Consider the following 24865-nt stretch of genomic DNA (forward strand, 5'->3'; position numbering starts at 1 on the left):
GTGGGACCACAGGCAAGCCCATTTATCTCTCTCTACCTCCACTTTCTTTTCCTTTTTGTTTGTTTTTATTTCGGGGGTTACAACCAGCAGTGCTAAGGTACTATACCTGGCTCAGTGCCTGGGGGCTCATAAAGTATTGGAGACTGAATCCAGTGCTTGCACATGCAAAGCACATGCTCCTGCCTCCTCATCTATAATATGGGATTCTATGCTGTCCACACAGAACTATTGTGCAGATAAAGTAAAATAAAGGATTCCTTTCAGGGTACACTCTGTAAACTAAAAAGGTCTACAAAATTCAGTAATGTTAGCAAGGGAAACTCTTTTAGGCTTCTATCCTGTATTAGAATATGTCACCTCACTAGGGTCTGCAGGTGCTAAGAGGGGCATTTTCTACTGAGGGCCATGTGGAACACTCCTAAAGATATTCCAAGAGACTATGGATGAAATGGAGGACCATAGCATGAGACAGGCTGTGATAAATAGGACAAAGGGGGCCCAGGAGGGAAACAAGACAGGAAAGAGCCATGGCAGGAAAGGTGTAAGAAATGCTCCTACAGTGAACGGGAATTCAGACCAGGCTGTGGGAACTTTTCCCGAGTCCAGTATTGTAGCTGTAAGCCTTGCTCAGCAGTCAATATGCTTAGGAAGTTTACACTTCTCAGATGGAAGGGAAACTCCAGGCTAGGAAGCATGTTTTCTAGTGGTCTCTTCTGTTTACCTGTGTGGAGGTAGGAAAGCAGGATCAGAGAACAGGAAAGTCCTGCCTTAAAATCCATGACATGATGGTCATAGTGGTGTCCATCTCTAAGGCTGCTATGGAAACCAGTAGGCCAGAACCTAGTTGAAGATCCAGTGCTGGTGAGGGTCACTGGAATTGCAGGTGGCCATGGCAGGGGTTTTGTTCTTAGATGTCAGGCAGGTACCAGATCCTGAATTCCTGAAGAGTTGGCCCTAAAAGATAACACCGTGAAGGGTCAGCCTGGGTCTCACACGCAATAGAGCTACTATAGGGTACAATGCCATGAGGGTCAACAAGAGAAAGGAACTTCACAGGCCCAAGGCTCCCAAGTCCTTTCTTGAAATGTCAGATTCATGTATATGTGTTTGGGCCATTTCCAGTGATGCTCAGGGTTTACTTTAGTCTATGCTACTCAGGGATCACTCCTGGCAAGTCTTGGGGGAGTCATATATGTTGTTGGAATCAAACTTGGGTTTGCTACATGCAAGGAAAATATCCTACCTGCTGAGCTATCATTCCATTCCTGTATGCCTGAATTTGTATCTATATTGGAGTTGGTAACCCAGCTTCACCTTGAGTAGATGGCAAAGAGGAAGACAGGCCAAGGTCAAATTGCAAAGCCCCATTCTCCAGCTGGTCATTCTCAGACTTGAACTATCTGCCATTGATCTTATTTAGATTCTTTCCTTCCATTCATCCACACATCCCTGTCTCAAGTGAGGCTCCTCTTTAATGCTCTGGGGCCAGGATGAAGCAGGGCAAGACAGCTCCCTGAGTCCAGTTTGGGATCTTTTTGTGCTGATACCTCAGACTAGTAGTAAGTGGGCAGAAGCATGAAAGCATAACTTTCAAATCATATGTATTTCTGTCTGAATCCAGGTATGTCAATGATTTGTGTCTATTTTGGGGCCAGTCTCCAACCTGCTGAGCATCATGGACTCATCTCTAGACATGAGGACATTTTCTTCTTGATGATTCAAATCCAAATGTGCGAGTATAGTTGGTGTCCAGCACACAGAAGGCAGCAGGATATAGGAACGTCCATTTACCCTCTTTTGGGGTGAATAGTGAATGAGGAGCCTTGGCAGAGATGGCCACAGACCACTCCCAGCCCACCTTTGTATAGCTGCCACTATTAACTTCAGCCCTGAGCACCCTACCTTGGACCACCCTTCCTGCTCACCTGCATCCTCTGGCTTCATAGGCTAAGAGGCAGAAGCAGAAATAGGGATTAATGGCCAAAGACTCACCTGGGTCAGTTCCCACTCCTCAGCCTTGGGCACATGGCTGTTTCTGCCAGTGAAGTGACACTTGCGAAGGTACAGGGTGCCCGCACTGACATGTAGACACAGCTGCTTGGCAATGTTATGGCGAATTTCCCTTTGGGTTGTGTACTCGAAGTACTAGAAGTTAGGACAAGAGGAGGTGCTGAAAGAGCGGCAGAATATGCCTACCACCTGCCAAAGCCACTGCCTTCAGATGCCAACACCCAATGACATGCTTCAAGAGGGGAGAGGAGTAGGGAGGCCACACCAGATGCAGCATTAAGGATCTATATAGTGTCTGCTTACATGACTATAAACTGTGAATGCTGGTCTATTTTTTTCTGTGGCGGGGTACAATCAGGGTGTGCTCAGGGATTACTCTTGGTTCTGCACTCACAGGGATCACTCCTGGCCGTGATCAGAGAACCATATGCGGTGCTGGAGAGCAAACCTAGGTCAGTTGTATGTAAGGCAAGTGCTTTACTCATTGTACTCACTGTCCAGCCTCCTGGCTTTAAATTAATTAGGAATCAGATTAGGAGTTGATTTCTGAACACATAGCCAGAAGCCCTGAACACTTCAGAGTTTGACTTCCCCTAAGAATTAGAGGCTGGATAAACAGCACAATGGTTCAGATTGTATCTTTGGAGGCACCAGATCTGAGTCTGAGCTCCAGAGCCACACTGCCTCTTCACCACTAGGTGAGGCCCTGCTGTAGCCCAGCAGTTCAGTGTCCTAAAGCAGCTCAGCACCCATGTGCCCTCTGATCCATGCTGCTGACTATTGCTAGGAGTGGCCCACAGATCTCCTAAGCATTGCTTGGGAGGGCCCTCAAATTAAATATTACATTATCCCAGGAGCAGAATGATAGTTCAGTGGGTAGAGTGCTTTGTAGGTTCAATACTAGCATCCCATAAATAAGCAAACAACAACAAAACAAAAACTAAACAACCCCTCCCATATTATTTTAACTTCATCAGGGTACTCAGGGGCCCTTGGGGGACACTCCCAGCTATGTGGATGTCCAGTGGTTCTAGAAGCCATTCAGATACTTAGAGTGCCATGCAGTGCTAGAGATTAAACATGTAAGGCATGTGCTCTAGCCTTTTGAATGGTCTCCTGACATCTAATTTAGCTTAATTTACGCATAATTGGTTAAATGCTAGTTAGAACAGGCCCCTATTATTGCCTACAGACTTGCCTATCTAGCCTCAGGAGGGATGCTCTAAGGGGAGAGGGGCCATGAAGGAGAGATTTCAGAGAGGGGCTGTGAAGAAGATCCCAGAGAGGGGCCATGAAGGGGAATCCCATAGGGGCTGTGAAAGGGGGACCTGAGAGGTCAGGCAGGAGGGTGGGTACCTGGTTGCCACCGAAGCCATGGCAGGTATACATGATGAGGGGCTTATTTCCCTTGTTGTTCTCCCCCACATCCAGGCATTTGTTGAGTTTCAGGTTCTTGATCTGCAATATAATGAGTGGAGAAGCAAATAGGACAGATCAATAAGGAAACTTTTCATCTTCTAGTTGGGCCCAACTGGAATAAATTTACATGTTGGAATTCCCACTGTGATTTTTCTCTTCTGCTCACTATCCAGATGTCTGAGGTAACAGCAAAATTGGGGACATAGCCCAGAGGTTGGAAAGAGCAGGATGACACTTTCCGAAGATGACAGAGATTGCAGAGTAATCTCCAAAGGACCCAGCTGTCTGAGTCAGGGTTCAGGTTGTCACACCCTTCCTGGTGAACCAGAGGCAGATGCTTTGGTAATTTTTCCTTTCAAGGTTTCTTATTTGTTTTCAGAAGCCCCCAAGTGGCTTCTCAGCCCTCCTGCTGAATATAGGATGCAAAAGCAAAGAAAAACCAGCCACTCCTCTGGGTCCAGGTAAGCCTCTTAGAAGTCCCGTAGGCTCTCAAGACTCACAGATCCAAAATGAGTGGGCCTCAAGTCAGGAACAAAGATCTCCGGGTAGATGTTATTCAGGTACCAGGAAAAGTTTCGACAATGGAGTTTTTCCTTCAGCTGTAGTCGTTCTGAGATGTCGCCAAATAATTTCTGTCAATCAAGCCAGACCCACAGGGTCAGTTCCACCTGCCTTTGCCTCCTGCTTGTCTGGGGAGAAGTAGCCCAGACTTTGGGTTGTGAAGCCATGTTCTTCCAGAGCAGGCCTCATGCCAATCACTGCTTAGCACCTGTTGGGGTTACTTTATTGGCTCAGCTTCTCACCCAACCCCAACCCTGCTCTTGCCTTTAGCTCCCACTGGCAACCTGCCTCAACTTCCTAGCTCCTGCGGTTTCTTCTGTTTTCTCCCATGCCTAATTTTGAGTTAGAGCTCCTAAAGTCTTTCCTCCCTTACTGTGTATCAGGAAGTCTACAGGGAGTGAAAAGGTTGTCCTGGTCATTCTCTGATTTCAAAGTCTGGCATCCTGGGCCTGAGCTCACAAACTTAATAAGGGGTAAAGGGAAGTTCCAGATAGTTGACCTGGGGGAGCTTCAACCACTCAGTCCTTGCCCAGGGCCTACAAGTCTCTTCACCCAAACATCTCCCAAGTGCATCCCCTCTCACCTCTCTGGCTATTTTTCCAGCCAGCTGGTTTCTCCGGTAGAAAATCTCCTTGTAGTTGTCCATCCAGACCTCAGCCAGGCGCACCTGGTTCCGAGCAATGACACTGATGCCCTTGGGGAAGATGTGGGGGCTCTTCGTCCGGAACACGTGTCCAACGACAGAACAAGGGATGATTTCCAGCTGACCTCCGCATTGCCATACCTGCCACAGAGAAGAAGGGGCTCTACTAGGCTTGTGGGGCACCTCTGCCCTTAGGCTTTGTTATATTTGTGTTATATATATATGTATATGTATGTATATATATGTATATATATGTATGTATATATATATGTATATATATATACATATATATATATAGGGTGCCAGCCTAGGTCCAATGTCTTAGGGAAACCAACTCTGAGTGGAAAAAAGCACATTGAACAGACCTCCTAGACCATGACAAAATAATCCTTGGCATGACTAAGCATATGATGTAGCTTTTTTTTTTGTTCCCACAACATAAACCAGGTGGGGTCCTGAGAGTGCCCAGGGTCCAATTTAAGGAAAAGACAGCTGCCTTGTGTATGGGTATCATCTCTGAACTCTGGAGGCTTGGCTGATAGAATGTGACAGAAATGTCATTTCTATAGGCTTACTCTGAGGTAAATTCAGGTTCCTCTAAGTTATCAAAGTCTTATATTCCAACCAGAACCTCAGCTCATAAATCAACAGCAAGGACAGTAAACTGCTAAAGGCCCATAGTCAACACCTGAGCCTTTAGCACACGTTTCCTAAGGGAGCAGGAAGAGGGAAGCAGGGAGAGGTTAGAGGAACTTTTTTTTCTTTTTTGGTTTTTGGGCCACACCCATTTGACGCTCAGGGGTTACTCCTGGCTATGCGCTCAGAAATCGCCTCTGGCTTGGGGGGGGACCAAATGGGACGCCGGGGGAGCGAACCGAGGTGCATCCTACGCTAGCGCTTGCAAGGCAGACACCTTACCTCTAGCACCACCTTCCCGGCCCCAGGTTAGAGGAACTTTAAAGAGAAGAGTTCAACCCCTGAAATTCAGGGAGTATGGTTGTTGATCTGGGGTCCTTCTCTATGCTAATGGGTTGGGTTAAGTATCTCTTTTGTATCTTTTCTCTTTTAGGATTTTATTTAAAAACATTTTTTTTTTAAATTTTGGGGTTATACCTAGTAATGATCAGGTGATTCTGTACTCAGAAATCACTCCCGGTGGTCTTGGGGGACCATGTGGAGTACTAGGGATATTGGCCATATGCAAGGCAAGTGTCCTACCCGCTGTACTATATCTCTAGTCCCTGTTACCCATATTTTATTTCATTTTGGCTACACTCAGCAGTGGTCAAGGGTTACTCCTGGCTCTTCTCCCAGAAATCACTCCTGCTTATGCTCAGGAGATCAGATGAGGTGGCAAGAATAGAACCAGGTCAGCTGGCTCAAGGCAAGCATCTTACCCACTGCCCTATCTCCCTGCCCCCCCCCGCCCCCCCCCCCCCCCGCTTACCTCCACTATCCATTTTAGAGAGACGGAAATATAGTCCTGGGTCTTCAAAACAGCAGGTGTCCCTAGGAGTTTTCTATGCCTGGCTGCTATCATGGGTAATCTTGTGGACTTCTCACAATTTGATCCTTATTTTGCTTAATCTCTGGGATCCATCAGCATTTAGACCATTTAATACAGCAGATAAGGCATTTGCTTTGCATGTGGACCACCTGAGTCAATCCCTGGTATCCCATATAGTCCTCTAAGCACTGCAAGGAGTGATTACTGAGTTTAGAGCCAGGAGTAAGCCCTGAACATTACCTGGTATGCATCCCCTATAAGAATTCAGTCACCATTTCCAGCACATGGAACTTACTGAACATAGGTAAGGGAAACTTTAAAACTTTGTCCATCTGAGCTGGAAAGAGGAAATGGATCTTTCCAGGAAAAAGGGTAATTGTTCTTATCCTGCTTCCTCTTCTTCCTTGTCCTTTTCCCTCAGATGTCATGAAAGATACCCCAGTTCCTGTTCTACTAGAACTCCTTCCCTCTGAGTTCTTCCCAAAGACCTGGTTTTGTTTGTAGTTTGCTTTGTTTGGGAACCATACTCAGTGCTCACGAATTATTCCTGGCACAGTGCTCAGAGAATCCCCTGGCAGTATTGGGATACCATATGTGGTGGCAGAAATTTGAATCAGGATTGGCAGGATGCAAAGCAAGTGCCTTTAGTCCTGAACTATCTCTCTGGCCTCTACCACTCTGTTTCAGATCACCCCCATCTGTCTTCCCAGATCCCAATCACATGGTGTCATTGCAGGAACTTTTAAGTTTCCATTTTAGAAGTGACAACCCTAAGGGATTCTGTAAGATACAGTCTCAGGCAGTCCCTGGTGATGTTGTCGGTCCCCCAAGAAGCCCTCTCCACTCTCACCCGGAAGGACATTTCCACGTTCTCCCCTCCCCAGATCTCCATCTGATTATCATAGGTACCGATGTGCTCAAAGTAGGACTTGGAGATGGAAAAGAGGCCACCAGCAAATGTTGGAGATCTGGAAAGACAGAGGGAGAAGCATGTACATTTTTGTGGGGGAAGAGGAATGGGGTGCTAAGACATGGGAAGCTGCAGACTGAGCCAGGGTCATCATCATCATCAACTTCCCTCCTACCTCCATCCTGCTTGGCGGAGCCCCTCTTACACTAAGCAAATGTTTGTTGAAGTTTACTATGTACTCTTTCCCTCCTGGGGCCAGCTCAGGGAGAGCTATAGTGATCACTACTGTGCCTTGTGTGCCTGGCTCCTGGCTGGTGGTGCGGAGCTTTCGATAATGCAAACTAAGCAGAAGTCATGCCATCCAAGGGGCACTAGAGAATGTCACTTTCTCTTTATCCTTCTTTCTCCTCTTTTCCTCTTCCTTCTGTTGCTTCTCCTCCTTCTGCTATTGACCTCCCTTCCTCTCTTGCTTGCTTGCTTGGGAAGCACTCCTGGCAGTGCTTAAAAAATCATGTGATAGGACCCAGACCTCCCACTTTCAAAGAATGAACTCAACCCTTTGGGCTATCTCTATCCAGCCTAAACTTGTAGTTTCTAACACTGGCAGGCAATCTAAAAAAAAAAAAAAAAAAAAAAAAAAAAAAAGGATAGAGTGGAAAGATGAGAAGAAGGCAAATCCAGTTGAGCATTACACAATGATAAACCTCCCCTGATAGGAGAGAAATCGGCAAACTTTAGCTGATGGGTCAAATAAATAGCTGCTGGATCTATAAAGCTCTGGAGGCAAAAACCTAGAAAGTTTTTGTATTTTATGTCCCCCCCTTAAAGTTTGGGGCTACAAATGGTGGTATCAGGGCCTATTCCTTATTCTGTGTTCAGGAACCATTCCTGGCATGGCTCAGAGAATTATAAGGGTTACTGAGGATCAAACCCTAGTTGGTGTTTGACCTACCAGCTATACTATCTCTTGCCACAACAAATTAATAAGATGTTTTAAAACATAACACAGCACAAGGAATAATAGACGAAAACATTGCACATACTGATCTAAATATTTACTGTCTGGTTCTTTACAAAAAAGTCCAGGGCAATTGCAACCAATTGCAAAGTGCAGACTTTGTGTTTTCTTTTGCTATGTTCTTAATATTTTCCTCCTATTGTGTGTATGGTGCTCAGGGGCTATTCTTGACTTTGTGCCTAAGAGTAAGCCCTGGTGGTACTTAGGGTGATCATAAATAATGCTAGGAACTTGAACTAGCCTTGGTAGGATGCAAAGAAAGTGACTTAACCTCTGTGCTATACCCCCAGTTCTGTACCTCTGCAAACACTGTCTTTCTCTGGGTAGTTATGGAATAAATGAGATACAATAGGTAAAGCCCTATATAAGCTCCCAGCACATAGAAAGCATTAATAGTAAACTGTTATGGTATGAGGCAACATAGGGCATGGGCAGGGGCATGGACAAGATGAACCTAGTGTCCCTGCTCCATCTTTGCAAACAATGTCATCTGAGTCTAACTGTCCTTTTTTCAGAGTCTCAGTGTCTTTTCCTAGAGATTAGGCTAATCACAGTACCTACCTCAAGGCATTTGGGGGTTCAGTCAAAGGTCCCACATGCTCAAGAGAATACCAATAAACATGGACCTGATAGGGCACAGATTCCTGGAACTGGGTAATCTGGGGGCCTCACAGGCCAGGCTAGGGCTCACTGATCCTTACTTGATGGGGTAGGTCTCATCCTTGCGCCTCTGAGCCTCGAGTCGGGGTATAATCTCCCAGCCAAAGGTCAGACTCCAGTCAAAAATGCCACGGTTGTGCACTTTGATCTTCTGGACAGGCCGTGTGAACTGGAATGTGTTAAGGTTGATGGTGACGATGTCCGGGCTCACCACCGTGGTCTCATCTTCAGCAATGCGAGCCAGGAGGGGCTCTAGCCAGCCGTAGAAACACTCACCTGCAGGAGGCAGCAGTCAGGGTCCTCTCATGGGGAGACTCAGGAGAAACACAGAACCCAGGCAAGCTCAATGACTACAGAGAGATCTGCTGATTTCCTCCCTCTCCTCCAGGGCTCCTTGCTATATCCCACCCAAAAGGGGGTACACTTTTGGATTGGAGGATGGAGGTCTCAGGAGTAACACTGGCAACTCAGATGACCACAAACCATAGGGGGGCCCAGGGTTGGAGTCCTCAGGCGGCCCAAACCATTCATTGCCTGAGCCCTTCCCACCCAAGTGTGGGAAGCAGATGGGAGCAGAATGCCAGGAGCTGGATACTCCAGCCTCCACGCTGTCAAGTGACCAGCCACTTTGTACCCTTTGAGACTGTCCTATGTGCTGCTCTTAGGTCTTCCTCTGGCCCTCATGATAATGCTGTCAGGTGAATAGGGTGGGCTGCCTCATTCCCACATCACAGGACAGGAGCCCAAGGTGCAGGAAGTGGCAGAACCAGAACACAAAGCCAGGTGTCCTGACTCCAGAGCTTGTTTCAATGATTGGGTGATACACTTATTTTTCACGACAGTGGGAAGGAGAATTTTCAAGTTTGGAACAGGAGGGAAAACCATCCTAACCCTAAGCGGCCTCCTAGGAAAGTTCTATAAACTAGTTCCCAGGGCTCACAGGAGGCCTCTCTGAGATGACAATCATTGAGGTTTGCTGGGGCTCTCTGGGGCTCCAGCTGCCTCCTGGGGACTAGGATGAGGAAGAGGAAGATGAGGCAGAAGTGGGGTCCCTGGACAGCAGAGAATTGGCCTTGGTGAAGCTGTTCCCACCAGATGCCCTCTGGCCCTTCTTACTCACAGTGGGCATCCAGGAAGGTGAGCACCTCGGCCTGTGCCACCTTGGCCCCCAGCAGCCGGGCAGTGATCAAGCCCTTGCGTTCCTCCTGCCGCACCACACGCACCACCTTCAGAGGCTTCACGTACTGCTCCAGCGGCTCTTTTAAGTTCTCTGAAAGGCACAGGTCATTGTCGCCAGCTCATCCCTTTGCCTCTGAAGCAAAGCCCAGTTGTTGGAGGATTTGGGGAAGGTTCTAGATTTTAACTTCTCCCATATCAACAGCAGTAGTTCCATAGTAGGAGGTGGGAGGCCTTAATGGGTGGTAGTGGGGGAGGGAGATTCTCCAAGGACCAGGGCCCATTCCTATCTGCTTACTTTAGGAACCTTTTCTGGGGCCCTAGTGGTGGTGCAAGGTGTAGGGCGTTTGCCTTCCACGCGCTAGCTAACCTAGGACAGACTGCAGTTCGATCCTCCGGCGTCCCATATGGTCCCCCAAGCCAGGAGCGATTTCTGAGCACATAGCCAGGAGTAATCCCTGAGCTTCACCAGGTGTGTCCCCCACCCCAAAGAAAAGAGAACCTTTTCTGGTGCTGGGACTTCAAGTTGTATTTTTGTGACTTCCACTGAGATAAACTCCAAAGCATCTCAATCCAGTTTGTATCTGGAACCTCTGAGCCATCTTCCCAGAACTGTGATTCTGGCCATTTCATTTTCCAGGGTTGGTGGTTGGAGTCTGCTTCCCTGCCTCACCCCACTGCCCATAGAGTGGGGCTTCTTTTATGTTTACACCTCCACCCATTTTTGCCCAAGAAATACAGCAGGGGTGAATAACTGCCAGGAACACTTTGGTTCATTGTGCAATTGGTTTTGGATTAGTTTCTGGTTGCTTATGTTCACGAAGCTTTCACTATTGCCAAATTTTGTGTGCCCCTTCCTTCAGTTGCATGATCCCTTTACCCACAGTGTAAAGAACTAGGATGGAGAACACCACAAATGTTTATTTATTGCTTGATGAATCATTCTCAAGAAATCTTACTTGTATTATCTTTACTATCTCCACTATATATGAACTTCTTCAAGAACATAAAAAGTTGCCAAGTGGATTCTTTTTTTTTTATTTTTGGGTCATACCCATTAATTCTCAGAGGTTACTCCTGGCTATGCGCTCAGAAATCACTCCTAGCTTGGGGGACCATATGGGATGCTGGGGATAAAACCACGGTCCGTCCTAGGCTAGAGCCTGCAAGGCAGACGACTTACCTCTAGCGCCACTGCTCTGGCCCCTGACAAGTGGATTTTTAATTAAATTAAAAAACATGTATCAGGTACCTCCTACCAGGAAACAGGAAATTTCTCAGTGGGTGGTCAGTGGTTTGGCATTAGTGGTACAGGTGGATGTGGCTAACTTAGAGGGGTACCAGTGAGAATTCTTTGAGGATTTTTCCCCCCTCCCTCCCTCATTTCTCCCTTCCTCCTTCCTTCCTTTCCTTTCTTCATTTTCTTCCTTCTTTCCCTTCCTCCCTCCCTCCCTTTCTTCTCTTTTTCTTTCATTCTTTTTTGTTTTGAGGTTACATACAGCTCACTCCTGCTCTGAACTCAGGAATTATTCCTGGAAGTGCTCAGGGAACCAAATGGGATGCCCATGGAATTCAGGTTGACTGTGGGCAAGGCAAAAAAAAAAAAAAAAAAAAAAAAAAAGGCCCTACCTATTTATTGCTCCAGTTCCATAAGGCAGAATTTTTTCTGAGACTGCAAGCTCCTGGCTGCAGGTTTACTTTATGACCTAAGTTATTCAATCTGGCATTTCAATACATTCCAAAAGGCTTTTTCTTGAAGCAATCTTTCTGGAAACATACTTCAAATCTTACTAATGTTTTATTAAGTGGCATTTTGGTTGGTCTGTGCCACTTCTGTTTCCAGCTGTGGAGAACGGAGTTGACCTGTAACACTCATATATACATACAAGCTTACACTTGCACACATACACACATGTGGCCACACACATACTCATAGTCACAAACACATGCTCACATGCTCATATGCACATGCACTTTCATATAGCTACATATTCACTCACACACATGCTAATGCATTCGTATTCTCTCTCATACACACATACCATACCACGTATGTGAGAGATTACTATTGGGTCAGTCAATGAATTAGGTATTTTCTTTTTTTGATTGGGGCTTTTTTAGGGGGCACATACCTGGTGGTGCTCAGGGTTTACTCTTAATTCTGTTCAGGGATCACTCCTGATGAGGCTTAGAGGACCAAATGAGATGCTAAGGATCAAATCTTGGATGGCTGTGTGCAAGTCAAGTACCCTACTTTCTGTATTCTCACTTGGGCCCCGAAACAGGTACTTTCATGTTGACTTAGTTAATCTTCTCTAAAAGATTAAAGTACTATAAAATGGGGGTCCCAGCCTCCCAATATTTATAAGCCAGCATCAGCCTATGACGGTAGTTTCAGCTGAATTCACTCAGCAAACACCTGCTAACACACTGCCCAGACACTGTTTATACTAGTGAAGGGCCTGCCTTGTCCAGCCTCAAGTAGCTCTTGGACTCCTAATCCAACGGCAACCCAGTGCCAACTCTTAACAGGAAGAAGGGGCCCCAACCAAGGGCCTCACCTTGATAGTATGGCTGTTATACTCCCTTTAAGAACTTACTTGACTGTTTTCTCAGGAAGCTTCTGGTGGTGAAGATAACCCCAGATAAATATAGGAAATGGGTTTAGGGTTGAGACTGTAAAGTGCTGAACTATGAACCTTAGAATGTCCCTAATTCAGCAAAGCCCTTCTCCCATGACTTCCTTTTGGTCTCAGATGACCAAACCTGAGGATTCTGAGGGTGACCTTTGAAAATGAGACAACTCTCTAAGTAATATCCCATCTGAGAGTACTTTCCCAACATAGCCCTGGTGCCACAACGTATGTCCAGTAGCAGTGTAGCTATGTATTGCTGAGATGAGCATATAGACAGAGATAAGAACATGTTTTCTCATGCCCTGCCTCCCTCCAAAGTAGTTTCAGCAACTGATTCAATAACCCCACAACCCCAATGCAGCTTCATGCTTAAAAAATAGAATCTTCATGAGGCTGGAGCAATAGCACAGCGGTAAGGCATTTGCCTTTGATACGCCTGATCTAGGATGGACCTCGGTTCAATCCCCGATGTCCCATATGGTCCCCAAGCAAGGAGCAATTTCTGAGTGCATGGCATGGAGTAACCCCTGAGCATCACTGGGTGTGGCCCAAAAACAAACAAAAAAAATGGAATCTTCAGGTCTCTGTTATCCCAACATAGTTCTTGCAGGTCATGGTTCTGTATACCACAGGTCTTTGTCCTGGCCTTGCCCTCTGCACTTGGATACTACGCAGAACTACACATCCATGATGCCTGAGAAGAAACTCTAGGTTTCCCTGAGCCCATCCTGCCACCTTTCCAAGTCAGTACATAATGATGATCCCTTCAGCCTGCCACCTACAGCCAGTCCCTCTGCCAGTACTGCCACTTTTCCCTCTCCATCTGTCAGCTCAGCAAAGATGTTGTAACTAGAAAATAAATTTTTTTTAAAAAGGAGGGGTTAGGGGCTGGAGAGGTAGCATGGAGGTAGGGTGTTTGCCTTTTATGCAGAAGGACAGTGGTCTAATCCCAGCATCCCATATAGTCCCCTGAGCCTGCCAGGAGCGATTTCTGAGCACAGAGCCAGGAGTAAATCCTGAGCGCTGCTGGGTATGACCCCCCCAAAAAACAAACAAACAAACAAACAAAACAAAACAAACAAAACAACAAAAAAAACAAAAACAAAAGAAAAGGAGGGGCTACTGAAGAGAGAGTTCTGGGACTGAGGCACTTGCTTTGCAAATGACCAAATTGTTTCCCAGTATAATATAAATGCTCGAAGTGCCAGCAGGAGTGATCCCTGAACAGAACCAGGAGTAGCCTCTAAGTACTGCTAAGATATGACCTAAAATCCAAACCCCAGCCAATAAAAATTTTGAAATCCAAATAGGGTTAAAGAGATAGTTCATTCTGGGGTATATACTTTGAAGGTTCAGGGACTCAAGTACAAACCCTGTCAGCACATGTCCCCCCCTACCTCCAAGCACCATCAGGTGTTGCTCCAATGCCTTGGAGCTCCCAAGCATTTAACCACCTGGACTTGTTGACTGAGTATTACTGAAAGTGACTATCATCTTCAAGACCTACTTGAGGGGCTGGAACTATATAGCACAGCGGTAGGGCATTTGCCTTATACACAGCTGACCCCAGACAGACCTGGGTTTGATCCCTGGCATCCCATGTGGTCCCTGAGCCTGCCAGGAGCAATTTCTGAGTGCAGAGCCAGGAGTAACCCCTGAACACTGCTGGGTGTGGCCCAAAAACAAAACAAAAGTTTGGAAGACCACAGGACAAGCTGCCATTCACATTGGTTCTGAGGAGCAGCAAGAAGGGGAGGAGGCATGGGAGAAATGGTAGATCACCTCAAATGCTTCCCATCCCCTCCTGCCTCCACCCTGGGGGTGTGTGCAGCAGTCAGAAGGGTGGTGCCAAAATGAGAGAGGACAGGGCTGTTTATCTCATCACATAAAAATGAAAGCTGGGTCTGGAGAGATAGCATAGTGGCGTTTGCCTTGCAAGCAGCCGATCCAGGACCAAAGGTGGTTGGTTCGAATCTTGGTGTCCCATATGGTCCCCCGTGCCTGCCAGGAGCTATTTCTGAGCAGACAGCCAGGAGTAACCCCTGAGCAATGCCGGGTGTGGCCCCAAAACAGAACAAAAAAAAAAAAAAAAAAGAAAGCTAACATAGGCTTATTGTTTTTTTTTGTTTGTTTGTTTGGCTCGCTTTTGGGCCACATGCTGTGGTGCTCAGGGGCCATTCCTAGCTCTGTGCTCAAAAATTACTCCTGACGGTGTTTGTGAGACCATATGGGATGCTGGAAATTGAATCTAGGCTATCTGCATGTAAGATAAATGCTCTATCTATTGTTCTATCTCTCTGGCCCTAACTGGGTTATTTTTATTTGCTCTGGGGCCATGCCTGGTGAGGCTCAGGAGCTATTCGTGGTAGCAGAGGTGCCAGAGATGGAACCCAGAACTGCAACATGCCAAGCATGCACCCCAGCCTATGGCTATATTTCCAGGTGCTATGCCTCATTTGAGACTCTGAAGAGAAGGCGAAAAAGTTCCATGGCCTGGCACTGGACCTCAATACTCCCAGTAATGAGTACCCAATTACTGAAGTTCACAAAGGATCTGTCTGGTTCCTGATGGGAGCATGGATACTACTGCAGCGAGGCCCTTTGTGTGTGTACCAGGGTTAGTTTAATCAAAATATTCTGAGTGTGAGAATTTATCTTGCTGCCCTTGCCCAGATTTTTGACTGTATTCTGAGGATTTTTTTTTCTTTTTGTACTGAATTATATGTTTCTGAAAGTATACCAATAAGCCCCAAGCCTTTAACTTGAATAATTTATCCCAGAGACCACAAAATTCCTGTATTAGATATGTAGAGGCAATGTGAACAGCAATGTAACAGCTGTCACACTCCAGGGCAGGGGACTTGGCTTCAAGCATCTTCTCAAAGAAGACCAAAACCCAGAAAAATGAGTACTCCTTAGATTTTTCATTTTGACTTTAGTGTTTGAACCATGCCTATTGGTGCTCAGGGCTTACTCCTAGCTCTGGGCTCAGGGGTCATTTCTGGTGAAAGTGCTCTGGGACCATATGTGGAACTTGCTATGTCTGGGGAACTATGTCCTCAGACTCCTGATCAAATGTTTCAGGGAGATGAGTTTCTGGAATTCTAGCAGTGGTCCTCAGAGAAGAGTTTGGTCATCCAGAGAGACATAAGCCTGTTTTTTGGGGCTACAAAGGGCAGGTGCTAAGGAAGGTGCCTGAAAATCTACTTATGCCAGTCTGGCAGATTATTTAGTTAGGTCATTTGACTACATATACTTTAAGGACTTATCTGATTCTGGAAACAAGTTGAAATGGTTTACAGTTTCTTCCAGTTGTGACTCTAGGGGACAAGCTTCCAAAGAATGGGCAGTATAGGGTTAAAGAGAAAGTTCCAAGGGCAATGTCAAAGGGGGACATCAGCACATTGCCATTCCCCAGAACTAGGTGGATATCTGAGAGATTTCCAAGAGGCCATGCCCACGCCCCTCTTCTCTTATTCTCTCTTTCTGAAACCCCATCTTTCCACTATTTGCCCACTAGACATATCATCATGGCCAATACTTATTTTTACTGGGCCAATCCCTAGAAGTAGAGGCACAAGAAGGCTCAAAGGAGTGGTGAGGTCCTGTATTCCTGCATCATAACTCCAGCCTCAGGCTATTGCTGCTAGGCAGTACAGTGCAGAAAGAATGGTGCATATTTTTGAAAACAAAAAAAAAAAAGCTCCTCTCTCTGAAATCTGGGGCTCTGTTTCTTTTCTTGACAATTACCTTCATCCAAGCTGCCACCATCTGAGAGGCACATCACTTAAAAATCTTCCATCACTTTCCTTTGCTTTTCCTGAGAAAATAAGTATTTCTAGCATGCCAATATTAGATTCAATATATTTTTGTTATTTTTGTTTTGGGGTCACACAGATGGCACACAGGAGTATTTCTGGCTTGGTACTCAGGGGACCATACTTGTGCTGAGGATTAAAGTGGGGCCGCTTCCATGCAAAGCTCCAATCCGTTAAACCATCTCCTTAGTCCTCATTTCAACCTGATTTTAGTGTCATTTTCTACTACAAAGCAAAGTTTCATCCATACCAAAACTTTCCATTTGGGGAGCTGGCAAGATGCTATAGTTGGTAGTGCACTTGCTTTGTACAAACTAGAGTTTGATTCCCTTCATCCCATATAGTCTTCTGAGCCTGTGAGGAATGATGCCTCAGTACAGTGCCAGGAATATTCCCTGAGCACTGCTGAGTGTGATACAAAAGCCAAAAGCCCTCCCCCCAAACACCCCACAAAAACACGAAAAAACTCCTCTCCAGCATTGGACTCTGCTTCATCCTTTCTCCTTCAGGACATTCCATGTCTCCCATCTCCTCTCCCCAGTGAGCTCCATCCAGCTCTAAAGGAGCCTCTGCTATACAGTGATCTAGGTTCAGCACATAGAACTTCTTCTGCACCAGCCTCAGTTCCTTATTTCCACAAAGAAAAAAGCAAAGCAGATGCTTCTGGAAAGATCACCCAGGGTTGAGTTCTCTGCACAGATGATCCCATTGATGAGTTAGGCCACTTGTCCACAAGAGGGAGTTCACTGCTTCCAATTCAGAAGAGGAAACAGGTTGAAAGGGTTAGTAAAGGATCTTATCCAAGGCCACAGGGCTTAGGAAAGTTGGAATTGATATTTGAACGCTGGGTACTGGACATGAGTATACATTTTCATGTCTGTCAGGGCTGCCACCCTACCACTTAGGTTGGTGGTATTGCATGCCACCACCTGGCCTGTAAAGATCAGGCTTTTCCATGGAATCTCTGTGGCATTTGTCTTTTGTCAGGGGCCAAACTCAGAACACTAGAGAAATGCTAGTTTGATTCTTCTGAAGAGCAGAAAGCTGGGTAAGTAGTCTTCCTCCTGTTACAAATAATTGCTAGAAAGATCTTTGCAGGTGAAATAATAGCCAGAGTAGAAGAATGGTCAAGAGAGGAAATATGAGAAGACCTGCCTGCCTGTGCTTTTTGTGTTAGTCTGCCTCAGTATTTCTGACTTGGAACTGGGCATGGCAGTTCTAAGAGTCTTAATATGCTGCAAAATTCCAGGAAAATGTGTCAAATGTAGACTATAGAATTTAATCTATCTGCCCCTGTTCCTCCAGAACTTACCTGCCTCTACCCTGCTTCTGTTGAATTTTCTGCTGAGCTGTGCGGCAGGTGACAATAGTTTTAGTTTGGAGTTTATTATTTTGTTGTTGTTTGTTTGCTTGTTTTGGGGTCACATCTGGTGAGGCTCAGGGATGACTCTTGGTGGTATTTATGGGACCATACAAGATGCCAGAGATTGAGCCCAGTTTGGTCTTGGAAAGGTAAGTGCCCTACCCACTATGGGACGGCTGGGAGTGACACTTACTCCCCTAAATCAATATGTCTTCCCTCCCAGAACCCCAGAATGGGTGGGCTGCCCATTCTGAAAACACCTTCTCTGCTTACCCTCTGTGCTGGCATCATCCACTAGGATGATCTCCTTCAGCAGGCTGGCGGGGGAGGTATGCAGCACACTGTACACTGTCCGCAGCAGTGTGGACCAGGCCTCATTATGGAACACAATGATAATGCTGGTGGTGGGCAGTGGGGGACAGCGATTGAATTTCTGTTTGACACATCTAGAATGAAAGTAGAGATTCAGTCCTCTAGGCCCCCAGAGTTTGGGGGATGTAGTAGTTACTAGTCCTCAGATATCTATCACTATCATCTATTCCTTGGAATCACCTCCTATGTTTTCCATAGCATGGGGAGCTCCCTGTTTCCCTAGCATCCTGTTCCTCTAACATCCCATATCTGTCTCTGCCAGTAGTTCTCTGACCCATTCCAAAAACTGTCTCCCTACAGCCATTCAGTGGCTTGGCCATGAAGTGGAGGATCTCCACCCACCTGCTCCAATCTCCTTATCCTTGAGTTGCACAAAGTGGGACCTAGAACAGAGGCCCTGATAAATCTGACATTTAAGAAAATTCAGTCTGACTTTGACATTCATTGTTAGGCTACATCATTTCTGGTTCTTTTGTTTTCTTCTTCTTCTTTTTATTTTGGGACATACCCGGCGGCGCTCAGGGGCCACTCCTGGCTATCTGCTCAGAAATCACTCCTGGCAGGCACGGAGGTACGGGGGACCATATGGGATGCTGGGACTCGAACCACCATCCCTCTGCATGCAAGGCAAATGCCCCGCCTCCATGTTATCTCCTCGGCCCAACTCTTTTGTTTGTTTACAACATGAATACAAACAGAGATTGTCTTACTTGTAAACATGGGTGGTACTGACCCAAGATAGACTGAGCTATCTGTCCTTATACTGTCCTGACAGTTTCACCTGGGGTGATCTCTGTACTCCATAAAAATAGTAGTTTTGGCAGGCAGTGTGGTGAAGATATGAGATAGAAGACTGCCAACTATATATGTTTCACCCTCAGCCTGGTTTGGATTATTTCATGCATGATTGTGATTCAGACTCATTCACCTGGGCTTGGAGATAAGGTGTTGTATATGTGTGTATGTGTGTGTGTCTCTGAGAGAGAGAGAGAGAGAGAGAGAGAGAGAGAGATATTTTACAATACATGCAGAGCAAAGAGTTCTTTTCACAATGTCTAGTTCTTGAATCCATTTCCTTATAAGTTCCTTTTGACTTTCCACCATTATCATACTTCATTACCTCTGATATCTTTTCTGTCCTCATTCCTGTTATGGTTCTGTGATTATTGGTGGCATTGTACCCTGGGCCAATCCTATCTCAGATGGGGGTGGAACTCTAGTTCAAGTAATCCTGTGCCCTAATAACCTTTCTTAACCTCTCTGCTGACCAGAGATTTCTCATGGAGCCTCCAATGGTAATTCTCAGAGCCTCCATTCTGACTACTATGCCCAGTATTGCTATCATAGTGGAGCTATATTCATTTTTTGTTTGTTTGTTTCTCATCTATACTTAATGATGGTCAGGACTTACTCCTGGATCTGCATCAGGAATTGCCTGGGAAACTATATGGAATGCCAAGTATTGAACCTGGGCAAGCTGCAAGCAACATAAAGTCCCTACTTGTTGTACTATCAACCCAGCCCCAAGGAAGGTATAAACTGTTTAGCTAGAATACAACATAAACACTTCCAAAGCCATGTTCAAGTGACAGGGATATAGTTCAAAGTTACAGTTCTAAGTGCTGGGTCATTGAAATGAGAAATAGCTTCACATAAAGCTTGGAATGAATCCCTGGTCCTAAGTCATCACAAAGGGAAACCAGGCATTGTGGGACAACCCTGACCACCTGGGCTGCTGGCAGCAAATTTCTTCCCACTAATTTAGCTCTAGAATCTCAAGACCTTTATGAGGCATTAACAGAGGGCAAGATCAGCCTGAAGCTCCAATACCAGGCTGATATAGGCCCCAAGTGATACAGGCCTACACATCTTCAGTACTGAATTTCAATGAAGCTCTCCCTGAACCTCTGACCCAACCAGGAGACCCATTTTTTGTGAGAGATTTTGAGAGATTACGCCTTACAGTGCTCGGGGCTTTCTTCTTTCTCTGTGCTCAGAGATCACTCTTGGCAGGGACTATATGTGGTGCAAGAAAATAAACTGAGGTTGCATGTGCAAGGTAAGTGGCTTATCCTATGTATTATTTCTCTGACCTTTGACCAGAGACTCTGAAATCCAATTCTGAAAGAAGAGCAGTAGGGCAGCAAAAGAAAAGCTTAGAAGAAATTGTTCTATCTTATTAATTCATTCATTTAATTATTATTATTATTTGCAGTGTCAGGAATCAAATCCAAAGCTTCAGATATGCACAAGGTGCTCTATTACTCAGCCAATGCCTCAGAGTATGTCCCTAGTTTAAAACCTCTTAAAAGGACTACAGCAATAGTAAAATGAATAGCCTTGCATGGCCCACCCCGGTTTGATTCCCAGCATCCATATGGTTTCCTGAGTCCCAACCCCAGGAGTGATCTATGAGCAGAGTTATGAGTAAGCCCTGAGAAAAACTGGGTGTGTCCCAAGTCCAAAATAAATAAGTAAATAAAACCTCCGTCTGAGTTGTTCCTGGCACATGGTTTTGACTTGATACAAACTCTCCTGTTCCCCCCAGTTCAGGCTTGCCCTGATACTTACTCAGGGGGTCGAGTGTCTGGGCCCAGGGCTCTGTGCAGGGAGATGCGGTCACTAGCAAAAGTATTGAAGCAATGTTTCTTGTACCCCCTTTCCTTTTCCTGGGTCTCCTGGAGGGTCCATTTGGTCTTGAGAAATGCTTTTCCATCTGCCCCGGGGCTGTCAGGATCCTGGGGTGGCCGTTCCCACAGAGGTTTCAGCTCATCTTGGCTGTAGAATCCGGGGACACAGGAATGATTGATGGTGTCCTGAGGCTCTGGAGCCCTGATCTGAAGTTTGGGTTTCAATTCCTTCAGGTGCAAGAGGTCCAGGGCATGATTCTCCTGGTTCACCAAAGAAGTGAGCCAGGGCTTCTCTGTGGCTCGCTCCCTGCTGCTTACATCCCTGTTCAGGATGCAGATGAAAAGCACAAAGGTGCTGCCCACTATGGCCAGGCGTAGGGGCATATGGCGCCTGCTGAACACCCTCATCTTCTTCAACCAATTTGGACCAGTCAGGCCCAACTCTCAGAGTATCGTGGTGGCCACACACCAGTCTCAACCTGAGAAGGAAGCAGACGAGAGGGAAAAATGAACCAGAGCAGAAGTGTACTGAGTGGTGGTGGCTGAGTCCAGGATGTTCCAAATGGCTTCCTATCTCACTCCATTCCTTTCTTTACCTTTTCTGCACCAGTGTCCACACAGTAACCACACTCCTTCCTTCCTTCCTTCCTTCCTTCCTTCCTTCCTTCCTTCCTTCCTTCCTTCCTTCCTTCCTTCCTTCCTTCCTTCCTTCCTTCCTTCCTACCTTCCTCCGTCCCTCCCTCCCTTCCTTCCTTCCCTCCCTCCATCCCTCCCTCCCTCCTTCCTTCCTTCTTTCCTTCCTTCCTTCCTTCCTTCCTTCCTTCCTTCCTTCCTTCCTTCCTTCCTTCCTTCCTTCCTTCCTTCCTTCCTTCCTTCCTCCCTCCCTCCCTCCCTTCCTCACTTCCCTCCCTCCCTCCCTCCCTCCTTCCTTCCTTCCTTCCTTCCTTCCTTCCTTCCTTCCTTCCTTCCTTCCTTCCTTCCTTCCTTCCTTCCTTCCTTCCTTCCTTCCTTCCTCCTTCCCTCCCTCTTGCCTCCCTCTTGCCTCCCTCCCTTTTCTTTTTTCTTTCTTCTTCCTTCCTTCTTTCTCTTTCTCTCTCTCTTTCTCTCTCTTTCTTCTTTCTTTCTTTCTTTCTTTCTTTCTTTCTTTCTTTCTTTCTTTCTTTCTTTCTTTCTTTCTTTCTTTCTTTCTTTCTTTCTTTCTTTCTTTCTTTCTTTCTTTCTTTCTTTCTTTCTTTCTTTCTTTCTTTCTTTCTTTCTTTCTTTCTTTCTTTCTCTCCCCTCCTTCCTTCTCTCCCCTCCTTCCCTCTCTCCCTCCCTTCTTCCCTCCCTCCCTCCCTCTTTCCCTCCCTCCCTCCTTCCTTCCTTCCTTTCCTTTGCCACCCTTCCTCCCTTTTCTTCTTTATTTTTTGTAAAAAAAAATAAGATAATTTGTTCACAAGATAGTGAAAATTTACTCAGAAAAATGTGAAGGGAGAGAAAAAGAAAAAATACATATTTAACAGAGAACATATGCTTCCCTAGAGTAGAAAAGCAAGAGACAGCAAGTGAGATATATATTCAAGGTAGAACAGGGACTAGAAGAACAAGTCTCTAAGAGGGGGGCTATGCCTGGAGGTGCTCAGAAATTATTACTAGTTCTGTACTTTGGGGGAGGTAGTGCTGGGGGACTATATGGTGCTAATGATTCAAATTGGGCCTTCCCCAAGAATCTGAACTCCAGCCTATTGAGTTATATTTCTGATTCAGAATCAGTGTTTCTTTCTGCTCTAAGATTCAGATATTCCTGGACTTAGAATAACCATAACACTGAAACTCTATACAACTGTTTAATTGAAATATTAATTTTGTCATGATTGAGTTTAAAATATATATATATATACACCCTAGGGGGTTGGAATGATAGTACAGCAGGTAGGGTACTTGCCTATCTTGAGGCTGGCCCAGGTTCCATTCCCAGCATCCTCTATGGTCCCCTGAGCACCACCAGGATTATTTCACGTGTGCAGAGTCAGTAGTTACCCTTGAGAAATACTGGGTATAGCCCCAAAACTAAACTAAACTATATATACCCTAGTAACCTCTCATCCCCCATTCCTAATTTTATGCCCTGAACAAACTCTGGAGCTCATGAGTCAGGAGGCATGTGCCAGGATGCTTCTAGCAGCACTGAATAAAATGGCAAAAATTAGGAACAATCCAATGGTCCATCTGCAGTAGAAATATAAATAGGCTGTGAAATTTCCATACCCTGGAGGACTTGTCTGCTGGAACAAAGATGATCCACTCTACCTGCAGCAACAGAGAGGCAGTGCTGAATAAAAACAACACAACCCAAGCTTCAGAAAGATACACACAATGTGATTTCATTTAAAAAAATTTTTTTTTTTTTTTGGTTTTTGGGTCACACCCGGCATTGCTCAGGGGTTACTCCTGGCTGTCTGCTCAGAAATAGCTCCTGGCAGGCACGGGGGACCATATGGGACACCGGGATTCGAACCAACCACCTTTGGTCCTGGATTGGCCGTTTGCAAGGCAAACGCCGCTGTGCTATCTCTCCGGGCCCCTCATTTAAAATTTTAAACATGTAAAATTAAATATAGAATACTTATTAATGCAGATATGAATGATAAAAATTAATGTCATTATGAAATTATTATGCAGATATAGTGATGTTATAGAAAAAAACTAGGCAATAATGGAATGAGAGTTTTTTTTTTTCAGAGAAAAAAAAGGTTCAGGAAAGGAAGCATATGGTGACTTCAAGATAAAATATTCATTTTGGGGGGCCACACCCAATGGCACTTAGGATTATTCCTGGCTCTACACTCAGGGATCACTCCTGGCATGTTTGGAGGACCATTGAGGGTGTCAGGGATTGAATCAGGATAACTTCATGCAAGGCAAGTGTCTTACCTGCTATACTATCTACCAGCCCCAAAGAACTCTTTCTTATAGTAGGTGGTCATGGCTGGTGATACTGGTATTCCTTATAGCTTATAATTTTTGTTTTACTTTAATTTTGGGAACCACACTTGACAATGTTCCAGGATGCTCAGGGGACCATTCAGTGCTCTGGACCAAATGCTATGGCATTTGTCTTACAGTGGCCAATCCAGGTTTGACCCCTGGCATCCATATGGTCCCAAAACCTGTCAGAAGTGATTCTTAAGCACAGAGCCAAGAGTAACACTTGAACATATTGGCTGTGGTTTAAAAGGCAAGTAAAGGAAGAGGATGAGGGGAAAAGGAAAAGAAGAGGGAAGAGAAGGAAAAAAGAGAAAAAGAAGAAAAAAATAAGAGGAGGAGGCAAAAGAGGAAGAGAAAGAGGGGGAAGAGAAAAATGCAGAGAGGACAAATGATTGCAAAGCCTTCTGTGAAAAGTAAACAGGCTCACTCACTATCCATTCTAGACTTAGGCATAGATCCTAGCCCTACTGGGATAGTAATGATAACACCTACCTCCTAGGTAAAAGGATAAAGTTTAGTAAAATAACTCCTGAGAAAAGCTTAGCAACTTCTGTATACAGTATGCACCCAGAAATATTGGTGTTTAAGGGCCACTCTAGCAACTGTGTGCCCTTAGACAATTCTGTTGTCTCTCTAGGGTTCCATTTCCTCATAGATAAGTGGTTTCAGCATTGTGATGAGGATTAAATCAGAGATATCGTATATAAAATACTTGGCAGAGTGCCTGGCATATGTAATTCCTCAAAAAATAGTATCAGTGATTTATGTTATAATTAATTCCCAATTCAGCTTCCCAGCAAGTATCTTTAAACATTTGGTTCTTGGCCAAAGCCACAACCATTACCTTGTGGCTTTTATTTATTTATTTTTATTTTTTTACCACATCCAAATGTGCTCAGGGCTTACTCCTGATTCTGTAGTCCTCTCATTCTTGGTGGGCTTGGGGTGCCAGGGATTGAACCTGGATCAAGCACCATACCCACTGTACTATCACTCTAGCTTCCTCTAGTGGCAAGTCTTGCTTAAAAATAACTCCACCTATTTAATGCTTCTATTTTATTTATTTTTATTTTTTTATTCTTTGGTTTTTGGATTTCACCTGGCGGCGCTCAGGAGTTACTCCTGACTCTGTGATCAGAAATCGCTCACCTAGGTTCGCCTTGGGTTGGCCGCGC

At 45.5% G+C, this 24865-nt stretch overlaps 2 protein-coding genes across 2 annotated transcripts in view; one reads left to right on the plus strand and one right to left on the minus strand.

The window, feature by feature from the left end:
* The window catches only part of SLC4A8 (solute carrier family 4 member 8), an 829308-nt gene that overhangs the window by 598312 nt on the left and 206131 nt on the right, over nt 1-24865 (plus strand). The window lies entirely within an intron of this gene.
* GALNT6 (polypeptide N-acetylgalactosaminyltransferase 6) lies at nt 841-21131 on the minus strand. The gene is made up of 10 exons (XM_049782968.1): nt 20665-21131; nt 17995-18167; nt 9849-9998; nt 8770-9004; nt 6991-7108; nt 4574-4774; nt 3930-4061; nt 3367-3468; nt 1993-2145; nt 841-954 (listed from the first exon to the last, which is right to left on the minus strand). Exons 1-10 carry the CDS (start codon nt 21129-21131, stop codon nt 841-843), a joined length of 1845 nt encoding a protein of 614 aa, XP_049638925.1.

The sequence above is a fragment of the Suncus etruscus genome, chromosome 11 (genome assembly GCF_024139225.1).
Source record: "Suncus etruscus isolate mSunEtr1 chromosome 11, mSunEtr1.pri.cur, whole genome shotgun sequence".
In the NCBI taxonomy this organism is placed as follows: Eukaryota; Metazoa; Chordata; class Mammalia; order Eulipotyphla; family Soricidae; genus Suncus; species Suncus etruscus.